At 45.0% G+C, this 19723-nt stretch overlaps 2 protein-coding genes across 2 annotated transcripts; both read left to right on the top strand.

Moving 5' to 3' along the window:
• The first annotated feature begins 997 nt into the window (after positions 1-997).
• ppp1r18 (protein phosphatase 1, regulatory subunit 18) lies at positions 998-10432 on the top strand. The gene is made up of 3 exons (XM_034600316.1): positions 998-4960; positions 8032-8251; positions 9392-10432. The coding sequence occupies exons 1-3, from the start codon at positions 1013-1015 to the stop codon at positions 9433-9435; spliced, it is 4212 nt and encodes a 1403-aa protein (XP_034456207.1). The 5' UTR covers positions 998-1012; the 3' UTR covers positions 9436-10432.
• A 721-nt stretch (positions 10433-11153) lies between these two features.
• cratb (carnitine O-acetyltransferase b) lies at positions 11154-19674 on the top strand. Its single transcript, XM_034599173.1, has 15 exons — positions 11154-11557; positions 12390-12614; positions 13333-13451; positions 14232-14285; positions 14883-15048; positions 15543-15717; positions 15863-15953; positions 16266-16353; positions 16429-16529; positions 16641-16760; positions 17472-17594; positions 17706-17841; positions 17932-17994; positions 18307-18444; positions 18922-19674. The coding sequence occupies exons 1-15, from the start codon at positions 11507-11509 to the stop codon at positions 19123-19125; spliced, it is 1854 nt and encodes a 617-aa protein (XP_034455064.1). The 5' UTR covers positions 11154-11506; the 3' UTR covers positions 19126-19674.
• The last annotated feature ends 49 nt before the right edge of the window (positions 19675-19723 follow it).

The raw sequence follows: 19723 nt of genomic DNA, 5'->3' as shown, positions 1-19723 counted from the left end.
AACCTTCTAACACGTGTTGACAGGAATCAAACAATCAGGACTAAACTCAGTGTAACAGCACAACACGAGTGTGTTAGTGTTGCTTCAGGTAAACTCCTGCACCTCCCACTCACACAGCCTGCATGGTTCACAGCCACACCTCCTCCACCTCCCTCCACCTCCTCCTCCTCTTCCAATTAGCCCCCGCAGGACGGAGGGATGAGACGGGGGAGGACAGGAGGAGGGTGGGGGGGGGGGTTGGTGCCCGGGCAGACGGCTGTAAACGCCTTTTCTTAGGTCCGACAATATGGTGTGGGGCACTAAACTCTCCTGACGGAATTTAATGTAATTATCGGATTACTGCGCTGCTGCTCCGACGCTGCAAATATTTACTACTATACCGACGACGGAGGAGTTTTCCTGCTCCGATGCGCAGGCAGGTCAGGGGGTGATTTGACTGCCCTCAGGTTTTTAAACCCTCTTGTTTTGACAGCTTCGATTAGACGCGGAGTTATTGGACTATTTTCCATCGAGCAACCGGAGCGCGCATTACGCACAGCCAAGACGCACGAGTGGAGATGACAACTGTAAAGGCGAAGCGGATGCAGTGATATCCAGGCGAAAACTTTAGGTGAGTTTCAGTTAATGTTATTTTAATCAGTAATTCATATGCATCATGTGCTGCAAGTTAATCTGAAGAAGTTGAGGATATTATTAGTTAGAAATTTAGACCCAATAGACAACAGATAAAGTTAGACTGCAAGAAATGATCAACACCTTGTGATGGTGCATTAATGTGTCTCTTCCAATATGCTGTTAAACATTGTTAATTATATACCAATTACTTGATGTGAACTCAGTTCGTTCAGCTGTCTTCTATATGCCAAAAGTTTTATTTTGGTTCATGCACACCTTTATTTAAAATGACTGTCAGAGACAACTTTATTTTACTTTATCATTCCCCGTTTTTTGCAGACCATTCGAGGACCAGCGCCGACCGTTTTGACCAGAAACCCTGCACCTTTTTTCTGTTATGTCTGTCTCCTCTCTGCCGGAATGGAAGCAACTCCTGCTGGAGAAAAAGAGGCGAGACGAGGAGGAACGAGAGAGGAGAGAAAAGGAGGAGGAGGAGAAGCTTGCCAGCATGCCCGCCTGGAAGCGAGGGATCATCCAGCGGAGGAAGGCAAAGCAGGACTGTGTGGGTGACAGGGAGAAGGAGAGAGACATGTGTTTCCTGCAGGTGGATTTCAGATCTCCCTCTGAAGGCCTGAGCGACACAGACAGCTCTGTAACGGTCAATCTGGGAAGTGAACCGTCGCTCAGTCCAGATCCGGGGCTATGGTTGGATGCAGACCCCAGATCAGTGAGTCAGGTGTCTGTGGAAACTATAGTGCCGTTCCATGAAAACCCATTTATTCGCACGCAGAGTGCATGGAGGAAGGGCAAGGATGCAGATGTAGGGAATGAGTCCGAGAGGGAGAAAGACAAATCCAGCCCGAGGGGTCAAGATGGAGACTCAGGAAGAGGACGAGACATAGAGCTGAAAATCGAGAGGTTCAGAGATTTAAGTGAGGGACGGGAAAAAGAGAGAAGCAGGGACAGGAGTCAGGGAAGAGAAAGAGATAATAGCAGGGAGAGATGGGAGAAAGATAAAAACCAATGGAAAGAGTCGGTTAAAGATGTAACGAGGGAGAGGGAATTCCTCAAAGTAAGAAAAGACGAGGAGGAGAAAGAAACAGATTCACCATCTGGATCGTTTTCTCCCCATGTCCCTTGTCTGCGAACCATCCGAGCCGACAACATCATCATCATCGAACAGGACAGGAAGGGTAATGACGAGAGAAGGGGGAGATGGAGGGAGGGGGAGAGGGAGAGGCCAGAGGAGGATCACCAGGGGAACAGAGGGATGAAGATGAACCTGAGGGAGATCCTGGCCGGAGGAGGGAGCGTCACCGAGATCCGAGCCTCTGAGGTTCTGATCATAAAGCCCTCGACAACCCCCGAGGAGAGGAGTACAGGAGGAAAAGGGAGAGAGGATGGAGAGATGAAGTGCGGCATGGATGTAAGGAGGGAGAGCAGGGAGCTCAGGACAGACATATCCTGGCTCAGAGAAAAAGAGCCTGGGAAGGAGAAAGAAAGACCCTGGGGCCAGACGTTAGTTATCAAGGATAACAGGACAGGCAGCCTGGAGGATAATGTGTTTATTGAGAGAGGAGGGAGGGTCAGCCAGCTGCTGAGCAAATTCGGCGAGCTCCCGAAACCGCCATCTCGATCCAAAAGCTCTGATAACTTCCTCCGGCCTGGGAGGAGAAAATACTCCGATGAAGATGTCCAACAATCTGAGGAGAGGAAGGTGGACGGGAGGAATATGCCGCTGAAAGGCATCCCAAAGCGTTCATTTAGCTTCTCTGATCGAGTCATCTGTGCGAAGGAGAACGGTTTAGATGACGAAAGGTGTTACGACTGGAAACTGCGTGAGAGGATACACTCAGACAAGAGCGTGGCAGCGTGGGTGGATGTAGCAGGTTTAGGGAGGGACGCCACGGCAAAGATCAAAATGGGGTGCGCATGGCTTTTAGACAAGTCGGGAAAACACAAGGATGGGTGTGTGAAAACAGATGAAAAGGCAGGATCAATGCAGAGGAGGAATGACGCCGACATGTGCATCTCCATCCAACAGAGGGGTGAAGCTAAGAGAGTCGAGCCCATTGATAAGAGGGCGGCAGAGAGGTCTGGTAATGGAGACGGAGATGAGGGGTTCACGGTTGCGTCTGTCAAAAACACAGAGGGCATCTCATTTGCTAGAAGAGTCCCAATCAGGCAGGATGGGAAAGCAAGAGCTGAAAGAGAAGCAAAGCGACTGGCGGATGAGAAAAGTTTAGAGCGAGAGCTGAGTGTAGAGAACGACCCAGAGGAAAGAGTTGAGGCACAAGTTAGCAACAAAAAGGATTTTCTACGAGGAGATGGATTTGAAAGCGCAATCCCAGCTGAAGCGACGCAGAGTTACGTCATGGCCACATCGGCAGACACGACGAGTCCATGCCTCAGTGCGGAGACTCACTACAGACATGAGTCAGCTTTCACCGAGTGCTCCAGTCTGCTCTGCACAGTCACAGACAGGAACAGAGACCCCCAACGAGGGGCCGAGTGGACTGGACCACGAGGACCCTTCCCTACGCACTCCGTTTTGTCTCAGCACACAGAGGAGCTCATCAGTAAAATAGAAAAAATAGGGGACACAACTGTTTATGGCAACGAGAGAGGGGAAAGGCCTAACAGAGGTCACGAACTGACCAAGGAGTGCAGGAAGGATGGACAGCATTACAGCGACGTCGGATCAGAGAGTCTCGTCCAGGACGCAACACCCAGATCTCCAAAAAGGGTCGCGCCTCCAGGTCCCCTCGAGATTCAAATCCCCAGGACTGTGTTTTATGTCGCAGAAGAAGTGGTGGAGAGGAAAAAGGTGGCCGTCCAAAACGACGAGGGCCGAGACAGGGAAGGAGGACAAGGGGTCGAGAGGAGGGATAGCTGGAGGATCGGGAAGCCCCTGAGCCGCATCGAGTCCCTGCGAGAGAAAATCAGACAAAAGGAGCTGGAGAGGCTGGAGAGGCTGAGACAGACGCGGGATGGAGAGGGGAGCGCGGCTGCAGAGGACAGTGATACTCCGACAGCTGGGGACATGCATGACGAGAGGGGAACTGAAATAGAGCAAGAGTGGGAAGCTGCAGCTCATATACGGAAGAAGCTGGTCGACGCAGATACTGCACAGGAAGAAGCAGCAGCGCAGTCAGCCACGGCTGCATTTGACGTCACGCAGGAAGTGTTGAAAACCTGCCCTCAGCTTCCTGTTTCTGCCCCACACTCACAAGCCGCCGGAGGAGAGGAAGTATCAAGCGGGTACGCCGCTGCTGCCGCTGAAGTTATCTCTGACGGCTCTCTGATATCTGAGGATGAAGACGAGCCCCTGAAACATGAAGAGGAACAGCTGAGGAGCCACGGGGGCCGACGCGAGAGCAGAGAAGAGGAGAGTGAGGAGGAGGAAAAGCTGTCGGACGAGGAGGTAGAGGAATATACATCACCCCTCGATCCAACACAAGCTCTCTCCCCTTCGCCCCCTCATCCAAACTCCCTTGCAGCCATGAGCCGGATCTACAACTTGGAAACTGTCGGCTCAAGATCAGGTTTGTGCCTGAGGGACAGGACCTGTCCATCGGTGCATCTTGTAAAAGTGACGCCCCACATATCAAACTCACAGCAGGGGGACGGCAAAACTTTACCGGGTGGAGACGTCTCTGGGGTTCAGACGATACAGCGACAGATAGAGCAGTTTCAGCTGAAAGAGCAGGAAGCGCTGAAGTCAACAAACAATCCTCTGAGGGACAAAGAGACACAATGGCAGCAAAGCCCCAGAGGAGGGTTAAAGCAGCAGGTGAAGGACGAAGTCAAAAGCCAGGAGAAGGATCAGTCAGAATCAAACTACAAAATGTCGCCTCTACGTGTTTGTTCTCCGACAGCTCAGCTCAAACAAACCGTCGCTGTTAACCCCTCATTTTTCCGAAGCCAATCCCCAGACAATGCTCTGAAACCCTCTGATACGGCCCCAACACCAGCCTCCTCCCCGTGTTCCCCGTCTCCCTCCCAGTCTCCCAGCATGTCTCCATCACACAGCCCGTCGCCCACGCTCTTCTCCATCAGGAGTGCCTCTGGGGGCCAAGTGAAGAGAGGCGCCACCGTTACAATCAAACCAAAGAAGCCTGTCGCTGCTGGAGGAGGAGGCGAAGGGACGGCATCCGCACCCTCAGCGGGATCATCGGCTGGGTCGAGTCCTGCAAAGACTCCATCGCAGCAGGCCCAGACAAACCCCGCTGTGGCTCAGCCAATCAAGAAGAAGTACCCGACAGCGGAGGAGATCAAGGTGATCGGTGGATATCTAAATCTGGAGAAGTCCTGCCTGGTCAAAAACAGAGGGACCCCGAAAAGGGTGAGTAGAAACTGCACATTTTCTTTTTGGCCTTTGACCTCTTGATGATACAAACACTGTCACCAAAACTCAGAGAACATATCGTCCTCTTCCAATAATTCTGCCATGTCCTTGTGCGAAAATTGTAAGACTGCAAAAATGGTCGCTCCCCTACTACAGGTTATCGTAGGTGGTCCAGACGGTGTCACCTTGTGTCACCTGTCTGACGGCCCCCCCGGTCGTCAAGCGGAATCCCCTTTCACTGGGAGAACATCCCTTTTGATTGAGAAGTGCGATCACAGAGACCGACCTAAGCCGGTTAAAGCCTTATCAAGCACGACATCTTGATTCTTAGCCATAAAATCCCGCTGTGATCTGCTTTTCCACTCGGATGTGCAGTCTGATGCTTTGCAGACTTTTGACTTTACGCCCCTGATTTGGATTCGCCACCCTACGCATGTTCACCCCAACACGTGTAAGCAGTGGCTTCGACAGCAGATTGCTTTAGTCCGCAGTAATTGAAGCTATTTGTTTTGTGGCCTAACGAAAACAAAAGACCAGTGTTTTCATCTTCACTCCTCTGCAGAAACAGACAGTTCACAGGAACGTTGCAGACGTCACTGACAGACAAGTTGAGTAGGAAACCACAATGAGACACAGCCAGCTCCTTCCTCCGTCTCTTCTTTTTGTAGCTAACCTCTCTGGTATTTACACTAATTCATTCTGAGACCTGCCAGCTGAAACTGCAAATGAATCTTGCTGTAGTTAAAGTTCACGTAAGGACTTTGTGTTTCCTCTTTTCCTGAGTGGAAGTTATCCTGACTCTCCTGTGAACACAGGATGGTGTGCTCATGGCTTTTACTGCACCTGACGGCCTGTTAGAAGAATTGCATTGTTTTTTTAGTACCATTTTCCTATAATAGGAGTTGTCAAACTGCTGAGAGTTTCCCCTCAGTCTGCATCTGAGTGCGTTGCGGGCTGCTTCCTCGTTCCCTCACACCAATTCTGCCACTTTTTGCAGAGTCAGCCCTCCCTTCCCCTCAGACAAATCTCTCTTTGTATCTTCTTGGCTGTACAGCAGGGGTTTGGTTTGTTAGACTGGAGTCTTGGCAAACACTTTTTGACCACGCTGACCTTCCACTGCACGCCTGAGTGTTTCTGACAGCGGGCCGCCCACTCACAGTTTGACACGGGCGAAGGGAAAAGAGAATAAAGACAGAGAAGGGTGCTGCAGAGAGACGGGAGGAAAAAGCTCGATGGAGGTCTGACACCCGCCAGGAGAGGCAGGGCAGAGAAAAATGACAGTTTGACAGTCATACTGAGAGGATTAAGGGTGATTAAAGGCTTGTGTTAAAAGCTGCATGTTTTTGCTCACTTCCTCTTTAAAACTTCTGCACTTCCTCCAAACAAGAGACAAAGATCGACATAGGGAAGTGACGTGGTGTCACTTTAGCAGGTGTCAAAAGACTCGACTAAAAGAGCGAAAGAGAAACTATAGGTCAGAAAGATTAGGTGCTTTTCCTTGTAAATGTATTTCTGCAGGCGCAGGTTTCCCATCTACAGTGACTCCCAATGAAATAACTAAACATTTAGTTTCATCCGTCACGGTTTGTTTTTTAGTTTCAGGAACGCAGTCGGTTAATTCCTCTTTGACCACCCGGTGATTCTCTGACCACCTGTCACTCTCACATCCATGCCCTTCAGACTCTTTGACGTCAGGTCGCCTTTCCTCCCCCCACCGAACCACGGCATCATGGGGGGTGGGGGGGGGGAGTTCACCTGCTTCCTCCCCGCCTTCGTCGTCCTCTTTTACTCTGAAGTTTCTCCTCGTACATGTGCTTTCTTATCTTGGACATTTGTGCATCAAATCCTGAAATTATCCTGAATTATTTTTGTCAAAATCCCCCAATAGATTTTTTTGTTTTTGTTTTTGTTGAAATTAACTTGTATCTAAATATTCACTTTGTCTTCTTCTGCTATAGATGCATGCATTTTGAAAGGTGAAACCTCTCCTGAACTCAGAAGATATATATATAGTATGCAGTTATATAATATAGCTTCAAACTTCCCTCTTTCCGTCTCTTCTACTGTTTCAGTTTCTGTGTCTCCCTGGTCGCCTCTGCTGTCCTGCTGTGCTGCCTGGGTTAATCAGGTTCAGGGAGGGAGGATTAGCCTCCTGTGCCTGACCATGATTGGCCCAGCCTCTCTAATGCAGAGCTATTATCTGCACTACTCTGCAGACGGCCACAGCCCCAGGGTGAAGTGACTTGTAGAGCGTGTGCAGTCTGGTGTCTGCGGGTCTCAGGCTCTGCCCAGCCTGGCTCTGTACATCCGGGTGTGTTTACAAGTCGAGGCTGCTGTTGTTGTAAGGCACACTGTGGAAGTGCTGCTGCTTCCTGTCCGTCAGTTTACTGCATGTTGACCTTTGAGTAAACAAACTCAACGTAAGAATCTGAAACATCTCGTTTTCCTTTTCAACACTTGAGGAGAAGCTGCAAACTGACCTTGTGTTTCTGTTTCTCCAACTGAACACGTGTCACATACTTTCTCAATATGATATGAATTTCCCTGAATGATTAATAACTCAGTGCATGAAGTGTTCAGTCAGTAAACACTCTCACAGAGGGAGTATTTCTGCTGTGTTAAGCCTCATGCTGTCAGTTAACATTACACTGACAGCGTAAGCACTACTCAGTTCCTCCAGACTGTTTTTACGTTCACCATGTCGGTCTCAAAAATATAGTGATTATTCTGCAGAAAATGTGTATTTTAACTTTGAGTTTTTCTAATTTCCTTTGCTTCTTTCATGCAATTTTTTGGTCACAGTACACGCCTTTTAGAAACAGCCTAGCAAATTTATAGCCACATTTTTCTCACATTATCTGAATAGAAAGACAGACTACACTATAAGAATGAAGCCTTTTTTAACTCCAACCAAAGTGCTTTACACGTGGCAGCAAATTTGTTTACACAAATGTAGCTGACTGGAGCTAAAGGCATAATCTCAGCTCGTGGGTGGTTTGAGTCCACGCTCCTCCGGTCCACACATCAAAGTGCAGTCCATTTACCATTTCCCCTTCTCGTGTTTCCAGGGGAAAGTGTGCTTCAACGAGGATCGGCTGGAGCAGGTCTGTGAGTACCCGTCAGAGACCTCCATGCTGGCGTGTGTCCCGCACCCTCCCGACCTGGGGAGGACGGAGAGGCTGCTGGGGGACGAGGCCCAGGAGGAGGAGGCCGACATGGACGGAGAAATGATCGTGTCCAAGAGCACAAGGAACATTGGGACTGCGACAGGACGAGGTCTAAGAGTGGGTCAGTGTCACCCTCTTCTCAAAAAACATAGCGTGTAATGATGATTGTTCTGCTTGTCAACATTTCTCACAGTCTTCTGTGCTCTGCTGGGAAAGTTCCCACAGACTTTACTTAAAGGATGAGGATGGCGCTATTTTATATTTTTCTACAAACTCCATGAAAAGCCCAAAACCAACAATGAATTTATCCAACTAACAAGTAAACCTGATGTATCTTATTCCTTTGTGCCATAGAACTCCAGTAAAGACACATAAAGGAATCAAACCACATGTTCTTTCATTACAGAGAACATGAGCACTCTGTTAAACCCACATACTCACTAACACAACAAATACAAAATCAATCTGCAAAAAATAGTCCCAATTGTAGCTATAAAGTCCTTAATGAATGGGCTGTTTACTCTGAAACAATATATTTGTGACCTGTTTAAAGATTGAGGCCACATCTTCAGTATCATCCAATTAACTAATTGCTATACAGACAGGATAGTGAATTCTGAAAAGAGCCAATTAAAAGAAAACTCTACGAACCTTTTATTTTCTCTGTACTGAGTTTATTGTGAATAACAAAGCCTGTTTTGAATAAGTGCAAACTATTTGTAATATCATCAACTTCTGACCCATATGCAAACATTTTCATATACTTGGACGGAGGAGTTTTAAAGTTATCGGTAAAACAAGTTGCTGCTTTCATTTTGGACAGTTTGCTGTTTGGCGAGTTCATTCAGTCGAACTAGAAGCACAAAAATTATGCACCTGACTGGGACTTGGCCTTAACATAATTAATGCCATCGAGTTTGTTGGTAAAAAGAAAAATTTGGAATAACACCAGCCTTGTCCTTTAAACAGATGAACTGGCCAGCTTTCAGTCTTTTCTTAGTGGTCGCAGTGTGGGCAAGCTCAGCATAGGGAAGAAAGGCACATTAACAATCCCACGCAACATTAAATGCAGCAATATTAAATATATATAAAATGATGATTGTTGATTTTTGGAGAACAAATGGAACGGTATCGTATTTATGGTTCTCACGAAACCATAAATGTCGCTGTTGGTAAATGGGATCAAATCAGATTCCGTATTGAAACATGAAATCCTCGATTCCCGTTATTTACCTTCCACCTCCATCTCTCTGTCTTCCAGATGAGTCTTGCCCTCGGTCTTCTTCGCCAAAATTGCCCTTGTGATGAGATCACCAACATTTTAATGTGATTGTTATCATGTTTGGTTTCATTTTAATTATTGAGTGTTTTGTAATGTTGTTTTTTTTGTTCATTGTACCTAGATATAGCATCAAAATGAAAAACTGTTGAGTAAGAAATGTACAGTTGATTTATCCAGATGTAAAAAAAAAAAGACATATTTGTGTTTACTGGGGAAAATATGACCTAGTTTATTTTCAGGGAAATGGGGGGGGGGGACAAATGTGAATGTATAAGAATGGTACATATTGCAAAAATATTATAAATCCCATTTGTAATATTTAAAAAGACCCTCAGGTGTGCACTGTCGGGCGATGGTGGGTCGCTTGTCTATGCAATATATGGAAATACTGATTGAAGATTTTATTTTTTAGTTAATGTATTTGATAGTTTCTTCTCTGTTCGTTATTTTCTAAGTTGAAAATCAGCACTGCCTCCGCACAGAAGAGTGATGTTCGTGTCATCTGTTTTCATGTGCCTGCCGGATTTGCTCGTACGGATGATGTGAAAGATGAGTTCGTGAAGACGTCTGAAGCCTTTCGGGAAAAAAAACCTCCTCTCAGCGGCGGTCGTGTTGAACGTTGCAGGAAAGGGTGTTGGTGCAATGTGTGGGGTCTCTGTCTCATGGGGGGGTTTAATTGAGCCTGACTCTTCAATAAACAACTCTGGAAACGTAACAGTTAAAGTGTGTGTGGATTAAAATAAAGGTGTTATTTTGTTATTTTTGTGGAAGTGGAGAGAGTTATGTGAGTGGAAGTCCCTGAGAGGAAGAAGTCTTTATAACTGGATTAACATTATATTGCAGCTGATCTGACTTTTGGCTGTATAATGTTGTTGTGAATGAATAATTGAATTGGTAAAAGAAGACGTGTGTGATATAAATGATGTGCACATTCTTTGCAAATTAATTTTTTCCTATATGAAGGATAAGAGAAGCTGGCTTCGAGAGAAACAAAAATCTAATAAATAATTCTGAAAAAAGGTTTCCTGTTTTCTTTCATTTGTTGATATCGTATAAAACAGAAATTCCCCCCAAAATACCCTTTTTTTTAATTCTATGTATCTCATGGTCTTTCTCAGAGGATGGTGCTTAACAAATATATTATCACATGTATATTCTTTTGAAAATGAGCAGATTACACCTGAGAAAACTGTTGAAATATTATAATAAGTTATAGGCCTGAATCTTTTGGAAGGTTCTTCTTCTGCTTAGTCACATCAAACTGGTAACTTGTGTTTAACATACTTGGTTTGATTTAACAGGAGGAAATAAGCTTTTTTGGGCTTCGGAATTCTTTAATTGATTTTAAATGGTTGATTTCATGCTAATTTTACGGATTTTATGTGTTGTTTTTGCCTTAAAATACACAATAAACACAATAAACCATCTCTCCACGACTTGGCATCAGCATTTCTCAGAATTATCCCATTATCCTTTTTCCCTCTACTGTTGTTTTCTTCCACTACACCTGCAGTTATAGTACCAAAAAGAATAGTAGTAGTATTTCATAAGTACCTGAAGTATATGTACTTGTATATGTATATGCATCATCCTGAGGTGTAACAGCGTCTCTCTGCGGCCACAGGCGGTACTGCATGCTTAGCAACAGCGACACTTTCCATATACGGCCACATGCGGTACTGCATGCTTAGCAACAGCGACACTTTCCATCTGCGGCCACATGCGGTACTGCGGGCGAAGTTTGGAGTCACGTAGCTGTTTACGGAAACACTTTTAGGTCAACACGTGTGCAGGCTTGTATGCACCTTCAGTCCAGCTCCGCTCGGTACGTGAACCCGTGCATGTTCGCAGCCTGGACGCAGAAACCAGAAGGGGAGTTTCTCCTTCTCTGCTTCGTGCACATGACTTTTCAAACCCGGATCTGAAACTCCGAGGACACCGCGGACTCTCGTCTGGAGGAGCACCGAGGAGGAGCAGGAGAAGTATGAGGAGGAGGAGGGCTGAGCTTCTCTTTGACGATCACACCCTGAGGAAACTGTGTACAACGCGGACACACACACACGCACACGCACGGGACCAGTGATCTGAGGAACCATGCTTTTCAGGAGGATCCAGCCCGGGTCCTGCAGAGCGTGGCTGTCCCGGGTGAGTTTGTTTTTCGGCTGCTGGACTTTGTTGACACTCGACTTGCTCGGCCACAGTGTTTGTGTTGCGAGCTGCGGGCCCGTGAAACTCCCAGGCTCCTACACTTCCTCTTGGTGATACGCCCTAGTCGTGCCCTGCCTGTCACTGGCATTTGCCCACAGTGTCATGGAAGAGCTCATATACACACTTACTGTTCTGTCAGGACACTTTAACTGGGTTTGCACTGTAGAACATGAACATACCTGCAGGAAACATCTAAACCTCTGCAGGCCTGGGAAATAAAACAGTACAAATAATTAAAGCAACAAAGTTTTCATACTATGGGGAAATTATACCCATTTCTTTCTATCTATCTATCGATCTATCTATCTATCTTATTTTGAAATCTCCATATACTAATGCACAAATACAGTTTACACCCTCATGCAATCATCCAGTGTCCCTTTGCTCTACATGTACATTTGTAAACAAACATTATTTCCTTAGTGAAAGGTGTACTTTCCCCGGGCGTGGGATCAATAATGTTTTATCTTATCTTATATTCATTGAAAGCAGAACTTAACAAAACATAACAAAGGTTATTGACACTGTACATGTGAGGAGGTATAACACACAGTTGATCTACCTCAGATTTGTACATTGTTTTGCAGTTTGTCAACTTACACAGAAAAGTTTAAAACCACAACATTCACTCAGGATCAATAATCAGTCTTTAAACTTAAAAGAAATAAAAACGTGACATTTATCATGATTATTATCGACTGATATGTAAATTCTTATCTAGATGTTTTTTGCCATGTGGTCCAGCCTTAATCTTCTCCCTCTCTTCCAGGTTTCATTGAGGCAGGAGCTGTGTTTCTTCTCCTCCGTGCCCCCCCAGCCGGTGCCCCCGCTGGCCCACACCTTGCAGGGGTACCTGAGGGCCCTGGAGCCCCTGCTGCCCCCCGAGGAGATCAGCCACACCCGCAAGATGGTGCAGGAGTTCGGCCGGCCGGGCGGCCTGGGCGCTCAGCTGCAGGAGGGGCTGGAGAAGAGAGCGAGACACAACAAGAACTGGGTTTGTTTTGTCCTGCGTCAGTGTGGGAAGTGGGACACGTGTCGGAGAGGGATGTGGTTTCAAATGTAGATACAGCTGGTGTGGTGTGTCTGAGGCTATGATTTGATATTTGATATTTTTGTTTAGCAACATTTTCTTCTGTTTTCTCATGTTTTATAGACACAAACATAACTTAGGATCATCCCTGAGGATATTGATTTGAGCTTGTTTGCATTAAAACTCCTTTGTGCACATGTTGCACTCAATCCTATGGTTCTATAAATTCACCTGCTGCCACTGGTGCTTTGACTAATCTCATAATCACCTCAGGGGTCACGTGGGGATGAGGAAAATAACAAAATGGTTGTTGAAATATTTAAAATTTGCACAGCTTTTGTAACAATTACAGCTAAGATATTCTATTTTTAATTGGTTTTAAATTGTATTTGATCATTTCACGATCACCCCCTCCGTGTCTCGTGACCCCCAAAGGCATCCAGGCCCCTAGTCTGGATTAATCGATAAGGAAAATAGTTGTTACTTCCAGTTCTGTAGTTTTTATTTTAATACGAGCACATTCCCACAGTTGTGCTAAATAAATGAATATAGGCTAGAGAGTGCTGGTAAAGCGTCGCTTATAAAAAGTTACAAAGGGCTTCGCAATGGAAACAAAATCAACAATTTGTTAATTTGTTAATTTGAAAGATTTGTGTGTGTGTGTGGTGTCTCCTCCCTGCAGATCTCAGACTGGTGGGTGCAGTGGGCGTACCTGGAGAGCAGACAGCCTCTGCCCGTGCACTCAAGCCCGGCCATCTCTCTGCCCAGGAGAGATTATAACGACTGGAGGAGCCAGCTAGTGTGAGTCAGCACAAACTAACAATGACACAGCAGAGAAGAGTCCAGGATAAACATCACTTCTTTTACCACGAAACACAATTTAAATCTGTTTAACGATTGTTAAAACACAGGAAGACCATGTTCCTACTGAGAAAACCTTTAGAATCTGCACACACCTGTTGACTGGTTCACCAATAGACTGAGACATTTTGAGTTGATAGTTCATTTTCTGTAAATTTATCGTAGATATATGTCAATTTGAAAATTAGCTCATTCTTTCATTACATTAAATATTTTAAAATCTGCTTTGTTTCAATGATTTAAGAGAAACACTATTACTAAGATACATATATTTCCAATAGATCAATTAATCAGCCACTTCAGTTCTATTAGTTTTGAACTCCGCTGCAGCGTGAGAGCAGATAACATGTTCAGTGTTGTGTTCCAGGGTCATTCGCTGTGTTTACAGTCGAGGTGCTGGGCCTGTGTTGCTACGATACAAACACCTGTTTATCTGTCCCACTGTGTTCATAACAAACTCCACAACCTTTAAACTTATAACAAATCATTATGTCGAGTTTAAAATATTGATTATTTGAGATTCTTCCCCTTTTCCAGTGTGATGATGCAGAGTTTTCACCTGAATAAACAGAAAAGTCCTTTTTAGTCCTGTTTAGTTATTTATTAGTGATTTCTAAATGTAAATTTTTAAACCTTTTGCACATTTTACTGAATGTGAGCCATGAATCATTTGCACGTTTATTACATAATAAAATACTGACCTCATGTTTGTCTCCGTAGGTTTGCATCCAAACTTATAGCAGCAGTTCTGGACTTCAAGGCCAAAATCAAAACGTAAGTATATATATATTTAATTTTTTTAACCTGTCGTCCAACAGACTCTGTCGCCTGCCTCGCTTCTATTTTAGTGGTAGTATTTTAGGCCTCGTATTTCTCTGCTGTATTAAGTTAATCTCTGTCTAAATTTATTTGCACACCCTGTCAGTAACTGCATCGTTGCTAAGTCAACAGCTGCTCGCCGCTGAAACACAACTTGTCATGAAAACTCTTTGACCTGATGGGTGAAATATTAGCTGCACACACATTTCAGTGCCAGTATCATCATCTAATGGTAACAGTCTGTAACAGTTTGCTGCCCTGCAAAGGCCGAGAGCGGTTACTGCACCAAGTGATGTGTAAAGTTTTCAACCTCGAAAGGTATGAATGGTTTTTTTTTTAGGGCGCTTATTTTACACTCCCAAAAATAATTGTCACAGAACCCACACACACAATACGTTAAGATCAAGGCTGCACAAGTTAATATTTTGCAGATACCCTCCTAAGTAATATTCCCACAAAGTTTGGTGAAAATCTGCTCGTGCATTGCTGAGTTATCTTACATACTGCTATGGCGCCGTGCAGGGTAACAACTATTAAACTTCTCTCTGTCAGCGGCCAGCTGCCGGTGGAGTACATGCGAGGGAAGCCTCTGTGCATGGAGCTCTACCCGCTCCTCTTCTCCTCCTGCAGGATCCCTGGTCCCAAACACGACCACATCGCCCACTATGGCCGCTCGCGCCGCCTTCCGACGCACATCACGGTCGTCAGGAACTACCAGGTGGGACGAGCCAGCAGCCAGATTCACATTCTCTCTTTTGTTCTCTCCTGTTTGTTGACTCAGCGTCTGTTCCAATTACAAGTTGTACGACGCAGCAGTCGTGTCGGGTCTTGTGCTGTCACACCTGAACCCAGCCTTGTGAACACCAGTCACATGGCCTCACCAGGAGCTCTGTGATTGGACAGAGGTTTGGCAGCAGGTCGTCCTGTGAGATTAGAGATTTTGACAGACAGAGAAATCAAAACAAGTCAGATTTTTTATTAAGATAATCCTGCTGGATATTTATTTAGCTTCTCTTGTCAGACCCAACCCTGAATATGTGACCTGTCCCAGACTCTGTTTTGGTCATTTCAGGTTTCTTTGTGTGTGTTTTGGAAACACAGAGTTGTGTATGGGACTTTGTGGGTCAGGATTAACGAGTGCTGTCTCACATCTCTCTTTCTTTCTACACGTTAAATACTGACTGCTGTCTCCTGATGTCTTTCTGTCCCCAGTTCTTCCAGCTGGAGGTTTACAACAGTGACGGCTCTCGACTGACGGAGAGTCAGATCCACAGCCAGCTGCTGAGGATCCGGTCTCAGTCCTGGAAGACGGACAAGGAGCCGATGGGCATCCTGACCAGCGAGCACCGCCACACCTGGGGACAGGCCTACAACCGCCTGCTGAGAGGTAGATACCAGGAAGGAGTACACTCCCATCAAACAGAAACAAAGAAAGCTGATTTATTGATCACTGTTGAATGAATAAGTGAAACTGTTATATCGGACATGTTCTTATGTTCAGGTTGTGTTTCTATCGTCTGTGTGTGACTCAGATAAACTGAACAAGGAGTCAGTGCGGATGATAGAGACGGGACTTTTCTCTCTGTGTCTGGACTCTCCGGTGATGAGGATATCAGATGAGAAGTATGTATTACACACAGGATTACACAACATCCGGCAAACACAGAAATACCAGAGTGTGGAGGGTGGAGAGAAATTTAGTTTTGACATGTTAACATCCTAATTTTAAAATAGGTTTGAGGTTAAACCCAAATATGTTCAGTTCAGTACAAAGGTGGAAAATCACTCACATTTTGACTTAAAGATTTACTCAAACAATTATTCATTTACTATCTCCAGATTTGGGAAAAACTGATTATTAATTTATTCTCTTTCTAGCTACTTGGCAATTTTATTTTCTTAGTATCTTGTTCCTGTTCCAACTTTGACTGACAGGTACGCCAGCCGCAAAGCAGCTCAGATCCTGCACGGAGGCGGGACCTTCTCCAACAGTGGAAACCGCTGGTTCGACAAAACGCTGCAGGTGAGCAGTTTGACCAGGAAACGTCAGATTAAGTAGAAGTGTAGCTTTAACTCCGGCCTGTGTTTGTTTTGACAGTTCGTGGTGGGCGAGGACGGATCGTGGGGTCTTCTGTACGAGCAGGCCACTGCTGAGGGTCCGCCCATCGCAACGCTGCTGGATCACATCCAGCAGTACTGGTGAGACAAAGGGGTTAATTAAGAGCAAAGTGGTTGTTCCTGATGTTTTATGCTGTTTATTTTTTCTTTTTCTACGTTGGATTGAGGTAACGTGTGTTTTCTTGTCTGCAGTGACAAACCAGACCCGAAGAGAGCGCCGCTGGTCCCTCTGCCGATGCCCAAGAAGCTTTACTTTCACATCGACAGAGAAATCAAGAGGGACATCGAGCACGCCAAGCAGAACCTCGACATGTAAGCTCTCCGTCTCCCCGCTCAGGGCGGAGTGAGGGTTTAAACGTAAACAAAACTCGGCACCCGCTGCTCAGTGTGAGCTGGATGTTTGCTTGTTCTTATCTAACAAAGCTGAAAGTGAGCTGAAAGAAAAGCCACAGCAGAGTAAACACATTTATCTCCTCTGCATTGACGTGACCTTGAGGAAATAGAAGAAGAAGTTGTTATTGTGATCCAGGCTTTTTATTTCCTGACCACAAACCGACTTCATAGTTTTTTTTCGAACACGTGCTGTGGGTTTGGATTGGACAGATGTTACCACTGCTGTAAATACTGAAGGATTATATTCCCCTGTATTTATCATTTATAAGCAGTATTTAAATATTTAAAGGTACATAACAAACTAACTTGACAAATGTTTTGCATGAGAAAACCCTTTAAAATGTGCTTATAAACAACAGCAACAGTAATTATAATAACTCTACTTGTATAGAGCATTTAATACACAAGATGCCAGGTTGTACTAATGTGTTTTTAGCTTTTTTTTAAGTTTTAGAGGTGGATGGAGGTTAAGTCATGGCTTCGGTTACACAGTCACCTGTTATCACACGAACAAGCTTCCATACTCAGCCGTTAAATTGCCTTAAAGGACCTTGAGGTTTGACCAGAAGTTCCAGACAAAACCAGATAATTTCATCGCAAATCTTGAACGATATTTCAAATTTCCTGCAGATTGATCAACGACCTCGACGTCAACGTGTTCAACTTCAAGAGGTTCGGGAAGGAGCTTCCCAAGAAGCACGACATGAGTCCGAACTCCTTCATCCAGGTCGCCCTGCAGCTCGCCTACTACAGGTCAGAGATTATCAAAAGATTTCCATCCTTGTCAAGTGTTGTTGTTGTTGTTGTTGTTGTTGACTTGACAAAGAGGCAGTTTTAATATTGCGCTCCTTTTTATTTTTCAAGAGTTCACAATGAGGTCTGTCCGGCCTGTGACATCGTATCTCAGCGGATGTTTCGAGGAGGAAGGACGGAATTTATTCGCTCGCCAACAAACCAGACGCTGAGGTTCATACTGGCCTTCGGCGATCCCACTGTGTCGGTGAGAAAAACAGCACTGACAGTCTATTAACAGGAGGGAAATGTGTTTGTAGGTTTGTGATCATTGTGTGTTTTTATTTTTGTGTTGCAGCGGGAAGCCAAACTACAACTGTTCAGAGAAGCTGTCGACGCCTACACAGCGCTGACTAATCTGGTAAATACTGAGTGAACAAGCTCGGACCAGAGACTGTTTATAAACATGGACGACATGACAGTTCCCAAAAGTGAAGCTTGCTGCAGCATAGGTCATAATCCCAACCTCCTCCATGTTAGTGGACGGGACAAGGACTAAACTAAAACGTCAAAGTACACGATTAAGATTATTTTCTGTCATTTTAGGTAGTTCTTGTCACACTGGTGTTGGTCCAAATGTTAATTTTTCAAATGAGTTTGGTTTTAATCACTTATTTGATGCTGAGAAAACGGCTAAATGCTTATCCTCTATTGTTTTTGCTGCTCTGTTCAGACACTTAACGGACTCGGCATCGACCGACACCTGCTGGGGCTCAAGCTGCAGTCTATCGAGAAAGGACTGACCATCCCCAAGATCTTCATGGACACGGCGTACGGGCTGGCGACGCACTGGAAACTACGAACAGGGCAGGTGTGTTCCCGTGTGACAGGGTTTATCTGATTAACAGAGGTTCATTAAAAATCCTGCAGCACAACAGGAAGTTGGAATATTTTTTGTTTTTACATGATACAACAAACATGTGAGAACTTTGCAGTTCCTCCTGTTGTTTACTATTCAATTGAAGAGGGATACGTTTAAGAAGGTTTTTCTTAGCAGAGAGCAAAATCTATTATCAAAATAGTCATTTTCATACATTTTTAATTTGGTAAACATACCAATTACCATAGTTACCAATTATCCAAACCCTAATAACCACAAACTTCTGAACTATGAAAAGGAAATATTCTTGAATAGGCTGTGTGGTGTGGTGTGATATGATCACATTCTGTTATATTTTATATATCTGGTCAATTATCAATTTAGTCCATCAAAGGATTCATTACTGTTTACTACTAGTAAAAAAAAAAGGAGCTTTAACAGTCATATTGTCCTCTCTTGTCCCTTCAGGTGCCTGCGAACACTGACAGCGTGATGTGTTTCGGGCCCCTGGTTCCCGACGGTTACGCCATTTGTTACAACCCCCAGGCGGACCACGTCCACTTCTCCATCACCGCCTTCAACTGCTGCGAGGAGACGCACGCTGAAACGCTAGCGCTCACGCTGAAGGACACGTTGGGTCAGCTCCAGGAGCTGCTGCAGCCTACTGTGTAGAGCTGCTCCATCCGCACAACATAACCAACAGGTTCAACCCACTCGTCTCCACCTGGAAAAAAAAACGTTCTTTTCATTCATTTTCAATTCTGGATGAGGTTTGTTCTCTCTTATCTGCTTTTGATGCTTTTTTTAAGCTTTTGAAACAGTAGATGTTTTTTTAGCTGCATTATATTTGCTGCAATGGATGCAAGTGTCTTCTATTTGTAATTCCGAATGAATCCAAAGCAAAAGTAAAGCTAACCTGACACTCCAGCATTTATCAGATCAAGCCAAAGTGTTTTTGAAACTGTCCGCACTCCTTTTTCCAAGTCATGCAATGACCAGTATCATTTCTAGTTCCCTCTACAGAGACTAAATGTGCTGCACTGCCGTCAGTGATTATTGTCAAATGTTTATAATCCCTCTGATTTTGTTGGATCAGTGATTTCGCTTGAAAAGGACCAAAAGTCAGAAAGCAGGTTGTTGTTGGTGACGGTACAAAGGAACTGTGTTCACTGTATGTTGTATGTGAAGAGGACTGGTTAATAAAGCCTTTTATCACATGAATCATCATTGAAACGCTTTGTGTATGTGTGTGACAGTGATGAGGAAAAAC

The sequence above is a fragment of the Hippoglossus hippoglossus genome, chromosome 11 (genome assembly GCF_009819705.1).
Source record: "Hippoglossus hippoglossus isolate fHipHip1 chromosome 11, fHipHip1.pri, whole genome shotgun sequence".
In the NCBI taxonomy this organism is placed as follows: domain Eukaryota; kingdom Metazoa; phylum Chordata; class Actinopteri; order Pleuronectiformes; family Pleuronectidae; genus Hippoglossus; species Hippoglossus hippoglossus.
Note: the sequence above shows the minus strand (reverse complement) of the source record. Positions and strands in the feature narration are given on the sequence as shown.

Bases quoted from the DNA above. Each gene is read 5' to 3' on its own strand.
- cratb (XM_034599173.1), top strand. From the start codon at position 11,507: ATGCTTTTCAGGAGGATCCAGCCCGGGTCCTGCAGAGCGTGGCTGTCC. The intron at 14,286-14,882 runs GTAAGTATATAT...TCTCTCTGTCAG, and splicing joins TTCAAGGCCAAAATCAAAAC to CGGCCAGCTGCCGGTGGAGT. The intron at 17,595-17,705 runs GTCAGAGATTAT...TTATTTTTCAAG, and splicing joins CTGCAGCTCGCCTACTACAG to AGTTCACAATGAGGTCTGTC.
- ppp1r18 (XM_034600316.1), top strand. From the start codon at position 1,013: ATGTCTGTCTCCTCTCTGCCGGAATGGAAGCAACTCCTGCTGGAGAAA. The intron at 4,961-8,031 runs GTGAGTAGAAAC...TCGTGTTTCCAG, and splicing joins ACAGAGGGACCCCGAAAAGG to GGGAAAGTGTGCTTCAACGA. The intron at 8,252-9,391 runs GTCAGTGTCACC...TCTGTCTTCCAG, and splicing joins AGGACGAGGTCTAAGAGTGG to ATGAGTCTTGCCCTCGGTCT.